The 21,483-nt window shown below is 47.4% G+C and overlaps 1 protein-coding gene across 1 annotated transcript in view; it reads right to left on the bottom strand.

The window, feature by feature from the left end:
* Positions 1–12,203: 12,203 nt before the first annotated feature.
* The window catches only part of LOC148508459 (putative aarF domain-containing protein kinase 2), a 33,982-nt gene continuing 24,702 nt past the window's right edge, over positions 12,204–21,483 (bottom strand). The window contains 1 exon segment of the mRNA XM_088444515.1: positions 12,204–12,323. Within this exon segment, the coding sequence (XP_088300641.1) occupies positions 12,204–12,323 (120 nt within the window).

Genomic DNA, 21,483 nt, shown 5'->3' with positions numbered 1-21,483 from the left:
AAAAATCACCTTGCAAACACAAAATGAGGGACCAAACCTAAACATGATGACATTATTGTTACAATAGTCCAAAAAGAACACATTGCGGCCAAAATACACCCCACAAATGTACGCTAATTGATTGTGTAATCCAGACATTAGCAGCTATGATTTCCACCTGCGTTCGGTTTTGTGCTATCCAAAAAAAATGCTTTCCAAACACATACCAGGCCGGTTTTCAATCCAACACTAATTGAGTTTCTGACAAACTGTGATTAATCGATGCTACATCGTGGAGTGCCGGGACGGAGGAGAAGGCCATCGCCACTGTGGTCGAGTTATCCAGCCCCTAAGCTGTGCGAGCATTTTGAAGGGAAAGAGGATCATCCAGTGACGTATGAGTTGGTACGAACACATTTGACGTTCGCATTTGGTAATGTATGTACGCCCAAAAAATGCCTCGCCACGCCTGCGTTTTTCAATCTCCTCCCCCAGCAACACCCAAAAACGCCCTGTTCTGTCAATCACATTTGACATGTCACTTCCTGTACGCTACTTGACGAACGAGACAAAAAAACTTGCAATCTGCCGTACGCACATGCGCAGTGTAACACCGACGCATGCGCGGTTACTCAACATCGGAACGCAACGAGCGTACTGCTGATAACGAACGGCTCTGAATCAGGGCCTATGTTACAAACGTTTGACTGTTGCTATATAAGAAGATAGTATAAGAACAAAAGATTTACAAGAATGTACTTCCCTTGTCCAAACTCTCTTTCTTGACATTTTCCAAGAATTGTTCTCTGTTCAGTATATGATTTGATTGTTATGTTTTTCCTCATATTTGATTTTAATCAATGATAATCTCTATCTTCTATGTAGGTTCTGTAGAAACCCCAGAGCACCTTCAGGAAAGTGCTTTCTGCAAGCAAGATTATATATGGTCTGGATCTTCCCAGATGAACTGTCCTGTTCCATTTCTTATTACTGCAACACAGGCACTTCTCAGTTTACTTACTAGATAGGAAGATCAATACCCCCAGGAGTCCTATATGGCCATACCTTATCCATTGTAATCTGTATGTACTGTACTGTAGTTTAGTTACTAGTAGGGGTGAGCGGGTTCGGATTTCTGAAATCCGAACCCCCCCGAGCCCCCCCGATCCGAGTCCGATCCGAGTCAGGCTCGACTTTTCCCGCCTGACTCGGATCTGAAATCGAGGCAAAACGTCATCATCCCGCCTTCCGAGTCTCGCGGGTTTTGGAACCTATATAAGGTACCCGCGTCGGCGCCATTTTCTCACTCGGCTGTGGACAGTGAAGAGGGAGGGTGGGAGTTAGGGCTGGCTGGGCTGTGTAGTGTAGTGTAGTGCTGCTGTTGTCCACTACTTCAAAGTCCATAGGGGCTGGCTGTGTTGTGCTGTGCTGCTGTTGTTAATAGGGGCTGTGTCCACTACTTCAAAGTCCATAGGGGCTGGCTGGACTGTGTTGTGCAGTCAGTTCTCCATAGGGGCTGTGTCCACTCCAAAGTCCTGTGCAGTGTCCCAGTCCTAAAGGGGTGCTGTAGTGTTGTCCAGGGGGTGCTCTGTCCATCAGGGGTGCTCCCCCCAAGTGCTAAAAAAATAATATATTTTCTGTGTTTGTGAATTGTGTGCGCAGTAGCCGCACGTGCATCAACAAAGTAGTGCCAAGCGTGCGCCTGTGTCATAAGTAAAGGGCCGGCTGGCTTGACCGTTAAAGGGTGCTGTAACCCCCAAAGTACACTCCAGTCCAAACCCCAAAAAAATATATTTTCTGTGTTTGTGAATTGTGTGCGCAGTAGCCGCACGTGCATCAACAAAGTAGTGCCAAGTGTGCGCCTGTGTCATAAGTAAAGGGCCGGCTGGCTTGACCGTTAAAGGGTGCTGTAACCCCCAAAGTACACTCCAGTCCAAATCAAAAAAAAAATATTTTCTGTGTTTGTGAATTGTGTGCGCAGTAGCCGCACGTGCATCAACAAAGTAGTGCCAAGCGTGCGCCTGTGTTATAAGTAAAGGGCCGGCTGGCTTGACCGTTAAAGGGTGCTGTAACCCCCAAAGTACACTCCAGTCCAAACCAAAAAAGAAATTATTTTCTGTTTGTGAATTGTGTGCGCAGTAGCCGCACGTGCATCAACAAAGTAGTGCCAAGCGTGCGCCTGTGTCATAAGTAAAGGGCCGGCTGGCTTGACCGTTAAAGGGTGCTGTAACCCCCAAAGTACACTCCAGTCCAAACCAAAAAAAAAATTATTTTCTGTGTTTGTGAATTGTGTGCGCAGTAGCCGCACGTGTATCAACAAAGTAGTGCCAAGCGTGCGCCTGTGTCATAAGTAAAGGGCCGGCTGGCTTGACCGTTAAAGGGTGCTGTAACCCCCAAAGTACACTCCAGTCCAAACCAAAAAAATATATATTTTCTGTGTTTCTGAATTGTGTGCGCAGTAGCCGCACGTGCATCAACAAAGGAGCAGCGCCAAGCGTGCGCCTGTGTCCCATAAGTAAAGAACCGGCTGGCTCATTTCTTAAAGGCTGGTGTAACCCACAAAGTGCACTACTCTTCAGCAAAAATAAACAAATATTTTCTGTGTTTAGCCGCACGTATATATCAAATCGATATAACATAAATGGAGGACCAAACTTTCTCCGATAAAAATAAAATAGAGAAAGATCAAGAACCACTTCCTCCTAGTGCTGAAGCTGCTGCCACTAGTCATGACAAAGACGATAACATGCCATCAACGTCGTCTGCCAAGGCCGATGCCCAATGTCATAATAGAGGGCACATACAATCCCAAATGACAAAGTTCAGGAAAATGACCTTGAAAAAAACATTTAAATCAGCTGAAGAGAAACGTAAACTTGCCAATATGCCATTTATGACACGGAGTGGCAAGGAACGGCTAAGGTCGATCCCTAGTATGTTCATGACTAGTGGTTCAGCTTCACATGACGATGGAAGCCCTCCTCCCACTAAAAAAATCAAAAGAGTTAAGCTGGCAAAAGCACAGCGAAGAACTGTGCTTTCTAAGAAGATATCACAAATCCCCAAGGAGAGTCCAAGTGTGGTGGTGGTTGCGATGCCTGACCTTCCCAGCACTGGACGGGAAGAGGTGGCTCTTTCCACCATTTGCATGCCCCCTGCAAGTGCTGAAAGGAGCACCCACAGTCCACTTGCTGATATGCAAATTGAAGATGTCACTGTTGAAGTACAACAGGATGAGGATACTGGTGTAGCTGGCGCTGAGGAGGAAGTTGGCGAGGAGGATTCTGATGGTGATGTGGTTTGTTTAAATCAGGCTCCGGGGGAGATAGTTGTTGTCCGTGGGATGAAAAAGCCCATCACGATCATGCCTGGGCAGAAGACCAAACATTCCACCTCTTTGGTCTGGCAATATTTCTATCCAAATCCGGACAACAACTGTCTTGCCATATGTACCTTATGTAAAGGTGGAATAAGTAGGGGTAGGGACGTTAACCACCTAGGAACATCCTCCCTTATACGGCACCTGCAGCGCGTTCATAATAAGTTACTGTCAAGTTCAGAAACTTTGGCTAAGACCGTAAGCAGTCCAGGGACACCTAAATCTCGTTGTCCTGTTGTATCCAAGCGCCTGCAAACCACACCGTCAACTCCCTCCTCGTCAATTTCCTCCTTAGTCAGGATCGGAAGTAGTCCTGCAGGCCATGTCACTGGCATGACTGACTCTCCTATCCGGGATTCCTCCGGAGGATCCTGCATTGCTACGCCTCCTGCTGCCGCTGCTGCTGTTGCTGCTGCTGGGAGTCGTTCATCATCCCAGAGAGGAAGTAGGAACACCACTACTTTTACTAAACAATTGACCCTCCAACAGTCCTTAGCGAGGAGGATGAAGTACGACAGCAGTCATCCTGAAGCAAAACGTATAACTGAGGCCTTGACTGCTATGTTGGTGTTAGACGTGCGTCCGGTATCCGCCATTAGTGCAGTGGGATTTAGACAATTGCTGGAGGTAGTGTGTCCCCGGTTCCAAATCCCGTCTAGATTCCACTTCACTAGGCAGGCGATACCGAGACTGTACAGAAACGTCAGAAAAAGTGTCCTCAGTGTCCTGAAAAATGCCGTTGTACCCAATGTCCACTTAACCACGGACATGTGGACAAGTGGAACAGGGCAGACTAAGGACTATATGACTGTGACAGCCCACTGGGTAGATGTATCACCTTACACAGCAACAGCAGCAGCGTCACCAGTCGCAGCATCTCAGAAACGCCAGCTCGTTCCAAGGCAGGCTACGCTGTGTATCACCGGTTTCAGTAAGAGGCACACCGCTGACAACCTCTTAGAGAAACTGAGGGAAATCATCGCCCAGTGGCTTACCCCACTTAGACTCTCCTGGGGATTTGTGATATCTGACAACGCCACCAATATTGTGCGGGCATTACATCTGGGCAAATTCCAGCACGTCCCATGTTTTGCTCACACAATAAACTTGGTGGTGCAGAATTTTCTGAAAAGCGACAGGGGCGTGCAGGAGACGCTTTGGGTGGCCCGAAAAATTTCAGGCCACTTTCGCCATTCAGCGACTGCGTGCTGAAGACTGGAGCGCCAGCAAACACTCTTGAACCTGCCCCGCCATCACCTGAAGCAAGAGGTTGTGACGCGGTGGAACTCAACCCTCTATATGCTTCAGAGGATGGAGGAGCAGCAAAAGGCCATTCAAGCCTATACATCCACCTATGACATAGGCAAAGGAGGGGGTATGCACCTGACTCAAGCGCAGTGGAGAATGATTTCCGTGTTGTGCAAGGTTCTCCAGCCCTTCGAACTTGCCACACGTGAAGTCAGTTCAGACACTGCCAGCTTGAGTCAGGTCATTCCCCTCATCAGGCTTTTGCAGAAGCAGCTGGAGAAAGTGAAGGAGGAGCTAAGACGGAGCGATTCCGCTCGGCATGTGGGACTTGTGGATGAAGCCCTTCATTCGCTTTGCCAGGATTCCAGGGTGGTCAATCTGTTGAAATCAGACCACTATATTTTGGCCACCGTGCTCGATCCTAGGTTAAAGCTTATGTGGTGTCTCTCTTTCCGGCTGACACAAGCCTGCAGAGGTGCAAAGACCTGCTGATGAACACACTGTCAGCTGAAGCGGAACGTGACACGTCAACAGCTCCTTCTTCATTTTGTCCCGCAACTGGGGCTGCCAGGAAAAAACTTAGGTATCCTAAGCAACCCGCTGGCGGTGATGCAGGGCAGGCAGGACCAAGTTTGGACATCTGGTCCGGACTGAAGGACCTGGCAACAATTTCTGACATGTCTACTGTCACTGCATATGATACTGTCACCATTGACAGAATGGTGGAGGATTACATCGGTGACAGCATCCAAGTAGGCATGTCAGACAGTCCATACCTGTACTGGCAGGAAAAAGAGGCAATTTGGAGGCCCCTGTACAAACTGGCTCTATTTTACCTGAGTTGCCCCCCCTCCAGTGTGTACTCCGAAAGAGTGTTTAGTGCAGCCGGGAACCTTGTCAGCGAAAGGCGTAGGAGGTTGCTTCCACAGAATGTGGAGAAGATGATGTTCATCAAAATGAATTATCAGCTCTTCCAGGGAGACCAGCCTCCAGAACGTACAGAGGGACCTGTGGTGGTGGATTCAAGTGGGGACAAGTTAATACTGTGTGTGGATGAGGATGTACACACTGAAGAGGGTGAGGAATCGGTGGATGAGGAGGATGAGGATGACATCTTGCCTCCGTAGAGCCAGTTTGTGCAGGGACACATTAATTGCCAGCTTGTTTTGTGGGGGCCCAAACGAACCAATCATTTCAGCCACAGTTGTGTGGCAGACCCTGGCACTGAAATGATTGGTTTGTTAAAGTGTGCATGTCCTGTTTATACAACATAAGGGTGGGTGGGAGGGCCCAAGGACAATTCCATCTTGCACCTTTTTTTTTTCTTTGCATTATGTATAGTTTGGGGCCTAGTTTTTCAAACTGCCATCCTGTCTGCCACTGCAGTATCACGCCTAGATGGGTCACGTGTTTGTGCCGCCCACTCGTGTCGCTTAGCATAGTCATCCAGCTACCTCGGTGCAATCTTTTGGACATAAAAACACTATTGTGAGGTGTGAGGTGTTCAGAATAGACTGGAAATGAGTGGAAATTAAGGTTATTGAGGTTAATAATAGCATAGGAGCAGAAAAACCTACAAATTCTGTGATTTTAGCTGTTTTTATGCTTTTTTTCAAAAAAATACAGATCCAAAACACAAAACCCAGAACCCAAAACACGGAAGGGTGGTTTTGGCAAAACCAATCCAGATCCAAAACACGAAGAAAGATCCAGATCCAAAACCAAAACACAAAACACGAAAAGTGGCCGGTGCACACCCCTAGTTACTAGTAACACCAATGTGGACTGAGGGCCTGATTCAGCAAGGGTCGCAACTGCGATTACGCACGCTATCAGCCGATTGTGCAGTTCTGCGCATTTGTAAGCATCGCAGTGTGCGTGCACGAAGGCCTCACTGTGATCGCAGTCACTACGCAGAGGATTGACAGGAAGAGCCATTTGGAGGTGGTGATGGGGGATGGTCGGCAAAACGATGATGTCAGTGGGGAGCTTCCTGCTCGATCAGAGCAGGAAGCTCCCTGGGGCTTGCGGTTGTCGAGACCCAACCTTAGGGTCTCGTCGCAAGCCCTAATGGTCGCGATGGTCTTGACCATCGCGACCATCAACCTGGTAGCTCGCTAAAGCTGTTGGTGGTAACCCTACAGCTTAGCTACCGACCAGGTGGCCGCACTTGAAAAGTCAAGCAGCCGCCCTCATTCAGAGTGAGCGCTCGCTTCTTTCGACCGCCTTTGAATGAGGGCCAGAGTGTGATGTTTGGCAGGATTGAGTATGATAGTTGTGGGGACTGAACTGAGGGCCTGATTCAGACTCGCGAGCGAGCGCACAGCACTCGCAAGCGGGTCGATGGTCCTCCACTGCGCATGAGTGAGACCCGGCCAGCGACGGGCGCTCCGTCGCTACGGGTCTCGCATCAAAGCGGGGCGGCTGTCCATTTTGATAGACAGCTTGCCCCCGTTTTGGAGGCGGGCAGGGGGGGTGGCTGGCCAAATGGAGGTGTTCCTGAAGGAACGCCTGCTGTTTGGGGGCGGCCCCACTGACATCACGAGTGATGTCAGTGGTGAGCTTCCGGCTCTATTAGAGCCGAAAGCTCACTGGGGTTTGTGGGAACGAGCCCTGATGGTCGCGATGGCCGTGACCATCACCTGGCCGCTCGCTAAAGCTGTGGGTGGCCAGGAGGCCGTCTTTAAAAAAAAAACAGGGACGCCCTGATTCAGAGCGAGCGCTCTCAAAGGTTGTCAGGATTGAGTATGATAGTTGTGGGGACGGTTGTCAGTATTGAGTATGATAGTTGTGAGGACAGAGGGCCTGATTCAGACCCGCTCGCAAGTGCTATGCGCTCGCAAACGGGTCGATGGCCGGGCAGTGCGCATGTGTATGCAAGCCCCGGAGCGAGAGAGAAATTCTCTCGCTCCGGGTCTCGCTACAAACGGGGAGGCTGTCTATGTTGATCGACAGCGGGCCCCGTTTGTAGGCGGGGAGGGGGGGTGGCTGGCCAAACGGAGGCATTTTGAAGGAACGCCTGCCGTTTGGGGGCGGCCCTACTGACATCACGAGTGATTTCAGTAGTGAGCTTCCGGCTCACTGGGGCTTGCGGGAGACGAGACCCTACCATAAGGGTCTCATCGCAAGCCCGATGGTCTCGACCATCACCTGGACGCTCGCAAAAGCTGTGGGTGGTCACCCACAGCTTAGCGTGCAGCCAGGATTATTTAAACAAAGCGGCCGCCCTGATTCAGAGCAAGCGAGCGCTTTTTGCGAGCGGCTCTGAATCAGGCCTAGAGTGTGATGGTTGTCAGGATTGAGTATGATAGTTGTGGGGACTGAGGGCCTGATTCAGAGCTGGATGCTCTTTCAGAGTGCTCGCTCTGAATCAGGGCGGCTTTTTTGGGGGGGGGGGGCGGCCTCCTGGCCGCTCGCTAAGCTGTGGGTGACCACCCACAGCTTTTGCGAGCGGCCAGTTGATGGTCGTGATGGTCACGACCATCAGGCTTGTGAAGAGACCCATGTGGTAGGGTCTCATCTGCTGCAAGCCTCAGTGAGCTTCCGGCTCTAATAGAGCCGGAAGCTCACTACTGACATCACTAGTGATGTCAGTAGGGCCGCCCCCAAATGGCAGGCGTTCCTTTGGGAACGCCTCCATTTGGCCAGCCACCCCCCCGACCCGCCTAGCAAACAGGGCGAGCTGTTGATCAACATCGACAGCCAACCCTTTTGTATGCGAGCGCCAGAGCAAGTGATTTCTCGCTCGCTCCGGGGCTCGCGCGTGCACACTGCCCGGCCATCGATCCACTTGCGAGCGCTAATCACTCGTGGGCGGGTCTGAATCAGGCCCTGAGTGTGATGGTTGTCAGGATTTAGTATGATAGTTGTGGGGACTTAGGGGGTGATTCAGACCCGAACACAAAGCAGCGCACTTTTGCAGCCATCAGGGGCAGGGTATGCAAATTCCGTGATCGCATTGAAAGTCTTAAGGATGCCCACTATGTCTTAGAGAACAACGGCAGATTGACCGCACGGCGGTCTAAAGATGCCCACTTTTCTTTCTTAGCACACGTCATCTTCAGGAAGTGTGTGATTAATCAGTAACATCAAGAGCCATCTGAGCTGCTTGCAGCCCTTGAGGTAGCCCCTACCCCACCGCAAGCACTGCGATCACTGCAGGCTGAAATACAACTAGGTGACGTGTACAATGATGCTTCCATGCTAATTATGCATGCCCATAAAACGCTGTTTTGATGCCTAGACACGCCTGTGTTCGCAGCAACACTCCCCCGTTCACAAGCACCTTCTCCTGTTACCACCTACAAACGCACTGTCACTGTCACTCAAAGTAACGTCCAGTCTGTGTACTATGAGCACACAAATCCCGAGCGCAGTAAGTGTCTCGCTCATGCGCATATTTACGCATGCGCAGACGGGCCACTTTCTGCCATAGCGTGCGTTCGCGGATTAGCGTCCGGGTCTGAATCAGGCCCTTAGTGTGATGGCTGTCAGTATTGAGTATGATTGTTGTGGGGACTGATTGTGATGGATGTTGGGATTGAGGGCCTCATTCAGAGGCGGGTGTTAGATGCAAGCGGTCGTTCTGAATCAGGGCGGCCGCTTGCATCCTGAACGGCCGCCTCCTTGTCGATCGTTAAGCTGTCGGGTAACACCCACAGCTCTAACGACCGACATGGGTGATGGTCAAGACCTTAGCGACCATCGGGGCTTACGACCAGACCCTAGGGTAGGGTCTGGGCACTTGTAAGCCCCAGGGAGCTTCCTGCTCTGTTCAAGCAGGAAGTTCCCCACTGATGATGTCAGTGGGACCACCCCCAAACATCAAGCATTCCGACTGGAACGCCTCCGTTTGGCTTGGCACGCCCCCGGCCAGCAAACGGGGCCAGCTGTCACTCAACATCGACAGCTCGCCCCATCTGCTACGAGACCGCTAACGACGGTGCGCCCATCGTTAGACGGGTCTCGCGCATGCGCACGACGGAACTGGCTCCGTCGTGCGCATGCGCTGTGGGGCAACATCGAGTCGGTTGTGAGCGCTCACGACCGACTCTGAATGAGCTCCTGATTGTGATGACTGAGGGCCTGTTTCAGAGAGCGTTTCTGTTTCTGATGAGCGCTCGCTCTGAATAAGGGCGTTTTTTATTTTTTTTTGCTCGGCCTCCTGGCCGCTCGCATAGCTGTGGGTGACCACCCACAGCTATTGTGAGTGGCCAGGTTGATGGTCGCGATGGTCAAGACCATTGCGACCATCTGGCTTGCGACGAGACCCTTGTGGTAGGGTCTCGTGGCCACAAGCCCCAGAGAGCTTCTGGCTCTAATAGAGCCGGAAGCTCTCCCACAGACATCACTGGTGATGTCAGTGGGGCTGCCCCCAAACGGTAGGCATTCCTTTGGGAACGCCTCCATTTGGCCAGCCACCCCCCCTGCCAGCCTACTAAACGGGGCGAGCTGTCAATCACCATCGACAGCTTGCCCCCTTTGGTGCGGCTCCGTTGTGCGCATGCCCAGTGGGCAAACATCGACCCAGTTGCGAGCGCTCAGCGCTTGCGACCGGGTCTGAATCAGACCCTGAGTACCTCATTCAGAGCCTCACTCTGAATGAGGGCAGCTGCTTTTTTTTAAAAAAAAGCTGTGGGTGACCACCCCGCTGGGACCCATCGTTAACGAAGTCGGTACACAGACATCAGCTATTGCAGTGGTCGCCACAATTGAGGTGTGAGCTACTTTAGAAAAATTAAACCTCCTGAAGAGCTACTAAAATTGGATTTTAAAAAAATCTGGCTAATAACAGAACAATTGAAGGTCATATAATGAAAATTAAAAAAAATGTTTAATAGAAAATAACAATGCATTTAATTATTACAGTGATATTGTTGTAGTTTGTAAATAAAATTAAGCACAGGCACATTTCACTGTTAATTACTGGCTCCAAGGAGGTAAGTGCAGTAAAGGAGCAAATTATATAGGCAGGGCTGCTGTGTGATTTTCCGGCAGGGCTGGGCGGGAGTCACTCACTCCGCTGTAGCGTAGACGCCATGGGTGGAATCACGGGGAAGCACGTCACTTGATGTAGGGGCTTCTGCAGTCACCTGACGTGCATCCCTGTGGCTCCACCCATGATATCGACGCCACAGGGGAGCACACGTCAGAGGTCACATCCTCCTAGTTGGCGCGGCAGTACTGCTGCTAGGTGAGCTACCAAAATTAAGACCGCGAGCTACCGGTAGCTCATGAGCTACAGTTTGGAGACCACTGGTCTACTCCGGCGTTTAGAGACATTCTTGTACTCAAAACAGGTGGCGGCTGTTGAACTTATAGGATGCCACCTGCGCACTTTCACCGGAGGGGCTTGGTAGTGGTTACTGGTGGTGGGGGGGGCAGTGTGATTATGATTTGCCTAGGGTGCCGAGATTCCTTGCACCGGCCCTGTTCATACAGTATACCCCTTATACTCTGAAAATTATGTTATGTAATATTTTTAATAATTTTGTGCCTTAAATAAAGTTTGTGTACATTGATCCATTAGAATTAAGGAATATTTGGATATGGGAAACTCAACCTGTAACACGCTAGCAATTGTTAACTTAGGGCCTGATTCAGAGCCGGACGCACTTTCAGAGCGCTCGCTCAGTGCCCGCCTATTGTATTTTTAGAGCGGTCTCCTGGCCGCTCGCATAGCTGTGGGTGACCACCCACAGCTAGTGCGAGCGGCCAGGATGATGGTCTCGATGGTCAAGACCATCGCGACCATCGGACTTGCGACGAGACCCTTGTGGTAGTGTCTCTTTGCCGCAAGTCCCAGTGGACTTCTTGCTCTTACAGAGCAAGAAGTCCACCCACTGACATCACTAGTGATGTCAGTGGGGCCGGCCCTAGACGGAGGCGTTCCCATGGGAACGCCTCCGTCTGGGCAGCCACGCCCCCGGCCCGCCCACCAAACACGATGTCACTTAACATCGACAGCACACCCCCTTTGTAGCGAGACCCGGAGCGACGGCTTGCCCGTCGCTATCCGGGTCTCGCGCATGCGAGCGGGTCTGAATCAGGCCCTTAGTTTCATTTGTTAAAGCTACTAACAAAGGAAAGCAATGTGTCAGCCTAAATCAGTGAAGACATTCAATCCCAATGAATAAAACAAATAATATTTGATGCACATTATAACTTATGCCACCATGTTTATGCATGGCTTATGACTAATATACCAATCCAAATGTACCTATCCTTTATCATTATAGAACACTAAGGGGTATATTTACTAAAGTGAGAGTTTTTTGAAGTGGAGATGTTGCACATTACCCCATACAGTATGTCTCACTAACTTTCTGTAGTGTCAATTACTCTCATGGTAGAAAGTTTATCCCTGTTTTGCATATTTCATATGTACTTCCCAAACGTGATAAAATCCATTTATGTGGTAATTTTTATGCTTAAATCCTAACATAGTAAAACTATTAATAAAAACATAAACCACAAAAATGTCAGGGTGAAACCTGTATTTTATTAAAATAAGTGGAGTGGGGGGTATCCTAAATTTCTATCTGAAGTTTGGAAACAACGGTCTCCTGTGGTTTTCATACGGGCAAAGTAGCAGTGTTCAAAACAGGAATGGCCTGGCTGCCTCCAGAATGTCAATATCTGGGTCTAGAGCTCGGCCAAGTCCTTCCAAGGTGAAAATGGCCGATATGACAGATGCAAAATTACTCTCCAGCTTCACCTGATAATGAATAAATGAAAAAGGTCAGTAACATTCCTGGATCAGTTTCAGGTATTCAATATATATATATATATTAGAGATGTGTGGTTTGGTTTTGCTGATAACAGAATGCACCTGACTTTTGCAGTTCTGAGCCAAATTGAGACCCGGCTTCGATCACTTTTGGGTATCCGAGTAGAACCGAGTCCCGGCTTTAGGCCCTCATTCAGACCCGGACGCAAGTGGCCGTTCGTATGTTCGGCGTACGTAAAAAAATATTTAAATTCAAGCACTCGCTCGGATTTTCGCTCGCAGGCAAACATCCTCCCCAAACTCAAGCGACCCCTCCTCTAACTAACGAGTGTGTCAAATAGCGAGCGTACATCCCCGAAGAGGCTTGAAGGGAACGCACGCACTAGCACTACCCGGAAGTTGGACTGTCAGATTTCGATTAACTGCTCGTTTATTCTGTCTACCTCCCTCAATCGTATCATGCCAATCAATATATCAATTAGCTTAATTGTTTTTTTGTTTTTTTTGTAACACAATGCAATAAACTTTATTCATGTCCGTGTTTGTGTTTACCCGCAGAATACGTACGGCTTAAACATTCGCTTTTAATTGTCAAAATACATGTTAGCCCCAATTAAATAATAGTTCTATTTGTTTTTCTACCCGCATATTTCCCGGAGTTCATTTCTTTATTTAAATTTGCTTACGCATGTCACTGCATCAAGCCTATCATAAGTCTCAAGAGATTTCTGGCCCTATCGAACACATGACACATACACTAACCAATAGAATCGGTCCTGTTAATTACCCAAATACATTAGCCAATCAAAAAATTTTTGGGCACTTTATTAAAAATTATTTTTCACAAATACACCATTGCCATCATGAGAGCCTCCGCATTCACCAGGCTCGAGCTGCTGGTGCTAACGGAGGTCATGGATAGGCGGATCACCAGCCAGCCTCCACCCATCACCAACCGCGAAAAGCGTTCCGCATATGCGGAGGTACGGGCCCGCCTGCGCTCCTTCGGGTCACGCCGCCAGATCGGGCAGCTGGAGCGCAGGTGGTCGGACCTGCAACGGCGGACGCCCCGCTTGCTGGCATGCTTTCGCATGCAGATCGCTGAAAGTAAGTTTTATGGACCGTGGTTTTCATGTTTTTCTTTGTGGCCCTAACTGCGTGTGCATGTTTTCCCTGGCTTTCATATTTATTCATTGTACTCATATCTGCATGGCCATGTTTTCCATGTAGTTCATATTTATTCATTGTACTCATATCTGCATGGCTATGTTTTCCATGTAGTTCATATTTATTCATTGTACTCATATCTGCATGGCCATGTTTTCCATGTAGTTCATATTTATTAATTGTACTCATATCTGCATGGCCATGTTTTCCATGTAGTTCATATTTATTCATTGTACTCATATCTGCATGGCCATGTTTTCCATGTAGTTCATATTTATTCATTGTACTCATATCTGCATGGCCATGTTTTCCATGTAGTTCATATTTATTCATTGTACTCATATCTGCATGGCCATGTTTTCCATGTAGTTCATATTTATTCATTGTACTCATATCTGCATGGCCATGTTTTCCATGTAGCTCATATTTATTCATTGTACTCATATCTGCATGGCCCTATTTTTTGGGGGGGGGGGATTAGAAAATGGTGTTTTTCGCGGATTTGTGTTGAAACTAACCACAATTTGTTTCACATCTTTTAGGGGCCCAGCGAAGACTACGCCGTCATCGTCCGGCCAGACGGCGCTCACGGCCACTCTCCCCAACCCCCAGCCAACACTCCACAACCACTAATTCCCCTATTCCCCACTCCTCCCCAGCCTTCCAAGACCCTCTGGTTGAATTTTCGGGGCTCCTTCCCCTCCGTCCCAATTCCCCCTCTCCTCCAACCACCCCTCTTCGAATTACCCCCTCCCCGGAGTCGGTAATTACCCCGCCCCGATCGTTCGGGAATGGAGGCACCTCCGAGGAGGACGATGGAGGGCCTTCCGGAGATGGCGTTTTATCTTCCGGTATGTTTTTCTTTGGGTTTTTTTTTCAACACAAACTGTTTGTATGTAATCATGTGTCGTTCCTTTTTTGGGGTTTTTTGCTAGACTTTTGGGGATTTTGACGATTGCCTTTACCTGTTTCTGCTGATTTCAACATACACATATCACACCTGTCGGAATTTGTACATTGGCCTTGTATTTTTGGCCTACAACATTTTTGGTTGATGTTTTTTAATGGTGTTTTTTTTTGTTGGGTTTTGGTTTGTGCTTGTTTTTAATGTGGTTTCATTATTGTTGTATTAATCCCCACACTTTTCTCACCCACAGAGGAACAGAGGCGTCGGGCCGAATTAGCCGCCTGTGTGGCCCGATGCGCCACAATATAATCGGTGTGCTGGTGGTCCTTGACCATATGTCGGTCCTCCTTAGGGATTAGTTTTTTTTGTTTTTTCCCCATTTTATAAAGAAAGTGTTATTTTCTAAGTAATGTTCTGGCTCATTCGTTTGTTCTAAATCAAAGATTGTTTACCCTGACATAAGTAGACTGTTCCTGCAAGGATTACCAATTTTGGACACTAAGATTGTGTGTTGTATTTTTATGTAAAACAGCCACAAGAAACACCTAACAGTAACAATCTCATTTCCCTTTTTTGGTGTAGTCACAATTAGATATTACTACATTTTACAGGTTCCTAGTTGGGGTGCAAGCTGCTTAGGCCAATATTACGAAGCCAAATGATTGTACAGGATTCCTTTGGGTGTTGGTTTGGACCCTGAAAACATATTACATTTTAGCTCAACTGGCGTCAGTACTGGATTACCCCTTAGTCAAATGTAACGTGTGTGAACCTGGTTACACTTGCTTGTAACGTTCCAAAAAAGGTACCAAATTTCACTCTCAAAACATTTATTCACAACATAAGTGAAAAATCAAAGTGGTCACTCACAAACAAAACACACAGTGATAATCACAAATACAACACATACCAACCAAACCAAATAAAAAAACAACAAATCAAGAACTGGTTGACGAAGGACCATGCCAACATGATTCCACAAATATGGCGTTGCAATATGGGTTCCATAATATATCCCCAAAATGTCCACATACAGGTTTTTTAAGGGTAGCAGGAAGTAGTCATCGTTGGAGTGCCAAAGATTATGTGAAAAAACAGAAGATGGAGAAAATCAAAAAAAATAATTAGATGTTCTCAAACAAACCCTACCACATTAGGTATAAACACTGTTGTTTTGTCAATAATTACCTAAAAAATCTGGCCACCACATCATCGCGTATGGCCCCCCAAATACTGACCTCCGACCAACCTCGGGGGGGCCATCCTCAGGTAAGGCATCCTCTGGCTGCATTGGGACACCACTCCTTATGGCGATGTTGTGAAATATCCCACACAGGACCACAATTTTCAAAACCATATCCGGCAAATACATGAGCTCGCCACCAGAGCGGTGGAGGCATCTGAATCGGCCTTTTAAAAGGTAATTTTGCATTCAGGGACAGGATCTGGAGGGAGGCATCACATACCACCATTACATTGAGGGAGTGATAGTGTTTCCGGTTTCTAAATATTGCCTCCAGCCGTGCTGGAGGCTGAAGTGGTATGTGAGTACCATCCACAACCCCTATGATGTGTGGGAAGCCAGCTATTTGGTAAAAATTGGCCTTGGCCACACTAAGGGCACCCATAGCCAAAGGCATTTTAATGAAATGATGGAGGTGCTTGAAAAGTGCCTCCATCACTGCCCTCAGGATCCGGGAAAAGGAGGATTGTGATATGCCCGCCACTATTCCCACCGTTGTTTGAAATGATCCTGAGGCACAGAAATGTAACACCGCCATAAATTGCGTAAGTGGTGGTATTGCTGTAGGACTGTCAATTTGCCGCTCAAGATCACTCTCTATTAATGAGAGAGTGTCTATGATGATTTTTGGAGGAAGACGGTAGCGTCTTAAAACCTCATCATCAGGCATTCCAAAAAGGGTGACACGTGTTCTAAATATCTGGGGCCTTGCACGCCTACGATTCCTACGCCTGGGACGAGATTTAGGTTGGTCGGCTTCCGGGAGCATGGCCAGAACAATCCGACCCAGATCAACCTGAAATGGCAAGATTTGAATGTCAGGCTTTTTGACCCCCCCCAAAAATAAAAAAAAAAACACTTAGCTTTAAGATACCATCCATTGATGCTTACATGCCGGGGTATTGTCATGATATGTGTTCTAACTGGAAATAATCACAACATAAATATACATCATTTTATGCTGCCCATTTCTGAATCCAAATTTTAAGCAAGACCAAACATAAAAGGGGAGAAACACACATTTGGGCAAATAGCAAAACGACATTGCGCACACTAATCCAAATTGAGACCAAATGTAAGCAACAAATGCTCCAGAGAAAACACAAACAATTTTACAGGATGAATAAGCATTTCACAAAGCGCTAATTAGTTTGCAAAGACAAGTCGCAATTGAAAGTAATAAAAATGCGCTAATTAGTTCGCAAAGACAAGTCACAATTGAAAGTAATAAAAATGCGCTAATTAGTTCGCAAAGACAAGTCACAATTGAAAGTAATAAAAATGCGCTAATTAGTTCGCAAAGACAAGTTAAAAAAACGCAGCTAAAATAAACAAAAAATAAACACAGATTTCGGATTTGGAAAAACAAAGGTTACATGTGTAAGGCCAACCAAAGTTGCGTAAAGACAAATAAGAACATTTACAAAACAATTTAACAAATGAACTTACCAAGAGATAATATATAAGAATCCGGAACAAAAGGTCTTTGGGGCAGAGCCAAAATAAAACCTAAGAGAGATGAAATGACGGAAACCAAAAATTAGAAAATTCTTAAACAGGAGACACAAATTGACCCAAAGTTAGACTTCCCAAAACTGGAAACGACCAAAAAAATTACAAGCGAAAAAAAACAAACGCAAATCAAAAAACGAATATATCCAAAAAAAACTACTTCCAAAAACGCAAACTCCTACACCAGCCAACAATCAACTCCAACCAACGTAACCTCCAACATTCAAAAAACGCCACCTCGAATCGAGACGCCCCAAGCCATAAATAGTGTTTCGTTTCCCGCACAAATTAAGGAGGGATTATAGGAACGCACAATCAATGATGCGGCCGCAAAATAAGGACGCATGTATAAATACGTCATGAGACAAAAAAAACATTCTGGTGTATTTCTTGTTTGGAGCTCAGACATGGCTACAGACGAGGGAAACAATGGACAACAGTCTGGCGGTAAGTATTTCAGGCATTTTGACTCAATGATTAATTAGAAACATAATATTGTGCAAGTTGTGAAGTTGTGAATTCTCGAAATTTACCCAAATAGGTGAGGAGGATGACATGGAAGAGGCTGCTGGGCCCAGTATTCCGGGCAAAGCTGCCAAAAAGAAATGGCAGCCACAATTCACAAGAAAGGAGATGGAGGTTTTGATTCAGAAGTGTGTGGACATCCTGCCACAGGCAGACAGGAATATGAGTTCAAGCCAGAAGTGGAGAATGTGGGAAGAGGTAGCCGTTGAGGTCAATAGGGTGGGTGATTATGTCCGTCTAGCCCGGGATGTCAAACGGCGGTAAGTAAACACTTGACCACCCTAAAACCAAAAACAAAATAAAATAAAAAATAATGGTTCCTTTTTCACCCACAGATGGGGCGACTTCAAATATCGCCTGAAACAAAAAATGGCGGACAGGGCTAGGCATGCAAGGGGGACAGGTGGAGGTCCCAACCCTGTGTCATTGGAGTTGACTGATTTAGAAGAGCTGGCACAGGGGTGTGTGCAGGCTGTGGAGGTGTTTGGCGTGTCCAACATGGATACGGACATGCCAGACTTTGCGGCTCCTCATGTTGTCCCAGGTAAATATTGTGATGTCACCAACTCTGAAATGTTAGTGTGCCAATATGTAGATTCTAATGTGAGTCTTTTCTCATTTTTCCAACAGAGACACAGGCGGATGAGTCTGCTACAGAGGGGAGCCTTGGCCGCAGAATTTCACCAGGCTCTGCAGGGGATGAACCAGTACATCCAGCTGAGGACCCTGCAGAAGCCAGTCCTGGGCAATCCCCCTCGCAGGCAGTGTCCCTCCTCACAGAACTCAATTTTAAATCGGATTTCCATACAGAGATTCTGCAGAGGATGGACGCCAGTCTGGTATGGGTGGCTGAGGCCCTGGAGCAAAATTCTGCGGCCAACGTGACCATTGGTCAGGCCCTGGCGGAAAATACCAGGGCCAACATCCGCATCGCCACTGCCCTGAAGCAGCTCGTTCGCCAGCACATGGTGGAGCCGACCTCCCTTCCTGCCGGAACATCAGGATCCTCCACCTCTGGCACAACATCAGCCAAGCCTCCAAATGTGCCTAGCCCTGTGCCTAGTCCAGAGGCCACAACATCTGCCTCTGGACAGGCCAGCCCGATGACATCCCGGACCCGGTCTGGCGCCCTCCCTCCCCCAGCCAAACGGCCGAAAAAACGGTGACAGCATTGGCTACTTTTCCCACACTCCTTCTGTGCTTGCCTCATATTCCTTTCTGGCCAAAACTTCCCTCTCCTTTCTTGTGAATTGTTTTTAATTTTTGCATTTACGTTTAACAACAATTTATTGTTTGCACAATTAATAAATATTGTGGAATGAACACTGCCAAAAATATTTTGGTTAAATATGTTCAAAAATTTTGGGGGGGATACCAATAAATTTACATCACATGTACGACTTTGTATTCTGACATTATTGTAAAAATGGGTTACATTTAATCCGGCCCACAAGCCAACAACGTTCAAATGAAAAAATTACACATTGGAAAAAAAGGGCTCGTTAAGGAACATTTAAAACATTACCTAAGGTGGAAAAATCACCTTGCAAACACAAAATGAGGCACCAAACCTAAACATGATGACATTATTGTTACAATAGTCCAAAAACAACACATTGCGGCCAAAATACACCCCCACAAATGTACGCTAATTGATTGTGTAATCCAGACATTAGCAGCTATGATTTCCACCTGCGTACGGTTTTGTGCTATCCAAAAAAACTGCTTTCAAAACACATACCAAGCCGGTTTTCAATCCAACACTGATTGCTTTTCTGACAAGCCGTGATTAATCGATGCAACATCGTGGAGTGCCGGGACGGAGGAGAAGGCCATCGCCACTGTTGTCGAGTTATCCAGCCCCTAAGCTGTGCGAGCATTTTGAAGGGAAAGAGGATCATCCAGTGACGTATGAGTTGGTACGAACACATTTGACGTTCGCATTTGTTAATGTATGTACGCCCAAAAAACGCCTCGCCACGCCTGCGTTTTTCCATCTCCTCCCCCGTCAACACCCAAAAACGCCCTGTTCTGTCAATCACATTTGACATGTCACTTCCTGTACGCTATTTGACGAACGAGACAAAATAAGCTCGCAATCTGCCGTACGCACATGCGCAATGTAACACCGACGCATGCACGGTTAGTCAACATCGTAACGCAACGAGCGTACTGCTGTTAACGAGCGGCTCTGAATTAGGGCCTTAGTCCGCAGTAAGTTAGGAACTCGGATTTAAAAAACTAATTTTGAGTTTTGGATTACGCGTAAACAGGTCTAAATTACGTGCTTATAGCTGTTTTTATCAGATTTAAAGAAATCCAAAACAGAAAACAACCATAACATTTGAGGGTGTTTTACCAAAACATGGGGGTCTCTCTCTCTCTCTCAAAATCTTTATTGGAATAAAAAAACACCCCTGCACCTCTCATTTCCCCATTTATTACTTACAAAATCCTCCGGTTTGGGTCCCTTTCAGTCCAGGTAGGCATCCATGGGTACATGGCAAGACAAAAAACAACACAACTTCTCCCTCAGGGTGCCTAACACGAATAAGAGGTCACTTGTAGACACTCTTATTGGAATTAATGTGGCTGCTCTGATTGGATGGAGCGTGTGCGCTAATCCTGCTCTGATCAAAGCTACACTATTCGTGTCAGGGAGAAGTTGTGTAATTTTTTGTTTTATTTTGCCAATGCCATGGATGCAGTCAGGATACCGACAGGCAATATCCCGAAACTGACAGCCCAACGGGACTAAAGATAGGCGTCGAAATCCCGCCGCCTATCATTCAGAGATGAACGGGTTCGGATCTCAGAGATCCAAACCCACCCGAATTTTACAGATGCGAGTCGGATCCAAGCCGGCTCGGGTTTTCCCGCCTGACTGGGATCTCAAAGCGAGGGAAAACATCATCATCCTGCTGTCGGATTCTCACGGGTTTTGGATTGTATAAAAGGTTTTGCGCTCGCCGCCATTTTCATTCCGGCTGTGGAGAGTGAAGAGGAAGCAAGGGAGGGACTGTGCTCTTGTTTTCCATAGCGGCTGTGCTATGCTGTTGCTGACTTGCTGAGCATAGGGGCTGGCTGCTGTTGTCACTTGTCATAGGGGCTGGCTGTATTCCATAGGGGCTGGGTGGCTGTTGTCACTTGTCATAGGGGCTGGCTGGCTTTTGTCACTTGTCATAGGGGCTGGCTGGCTGTTGTCCATAAGGGCTGTTTTTTTTGTCCACTCTGTACTCTATAGCAGCTGTGCTGCAGACAGAAGAGGGGGGCTTCAGTGGCTCCTGTGTCACTGCAGTCTATAAAGGGGTGCTGCTGTGTTGTCCAAGGGGTGCTCTGTCCAACAGGGGTGCTCTCCCCCAATGTAAAAAAAAAAATTAATCAAAGTGTTTTTTTTTCTGTGTGTGTCTGTGCGCATGCCTCGTCCATGGGGTGCTCTGTCCAACAGGGGTGCTCTCCCCCAATGTAAAAAAAAATAATAATAATTTTCTGTGTGCGCACACTTAGCAACAACATAGCTACGCATGGGGTGCTGCCTGTGTCATTTATCAAGGTGCTGCTGTGTCCATCCAGGGGCAGTGGCTGCTGTGTCCATCCAGGGGCAGTGGCTGCTGTGTCCATCCAGGGGTTGTTGTGTTCATCTAGGGAAGGGGCTGCTGTGTCCATCCAGTATTACTATTCGTAAAAAATATTGTCACACTGGAAGTGGAAAATGCTGTGTATTTGTAAAAAAAATTGTCATACTGTAAGTGGTAGCGTAGTGTGTTATTCTTTTCTTATTCCTAAAAAAATCT

Source organism: Taudactylus pleione, unplaced genomic scaffold, assembly GCF_031769625.1.
Source record: "Taudactylus pleione unplaced genomic scaffold, aTauple2 ptg000366l, whole genome shotgun sequence".
NCBI classification, from domain to species: domain Eukaryota; kingdom Metazoa; phylum Chordata; class Amphibia; order Anura; family Myobatrachidae; genus Taudactylus; species Taudactylus pleione.
The sequence above is the reverse complement of the archived record's forward strand: the minus strand, read 5'-3'. Positions and strand labels throughout refer to the sequence as shown.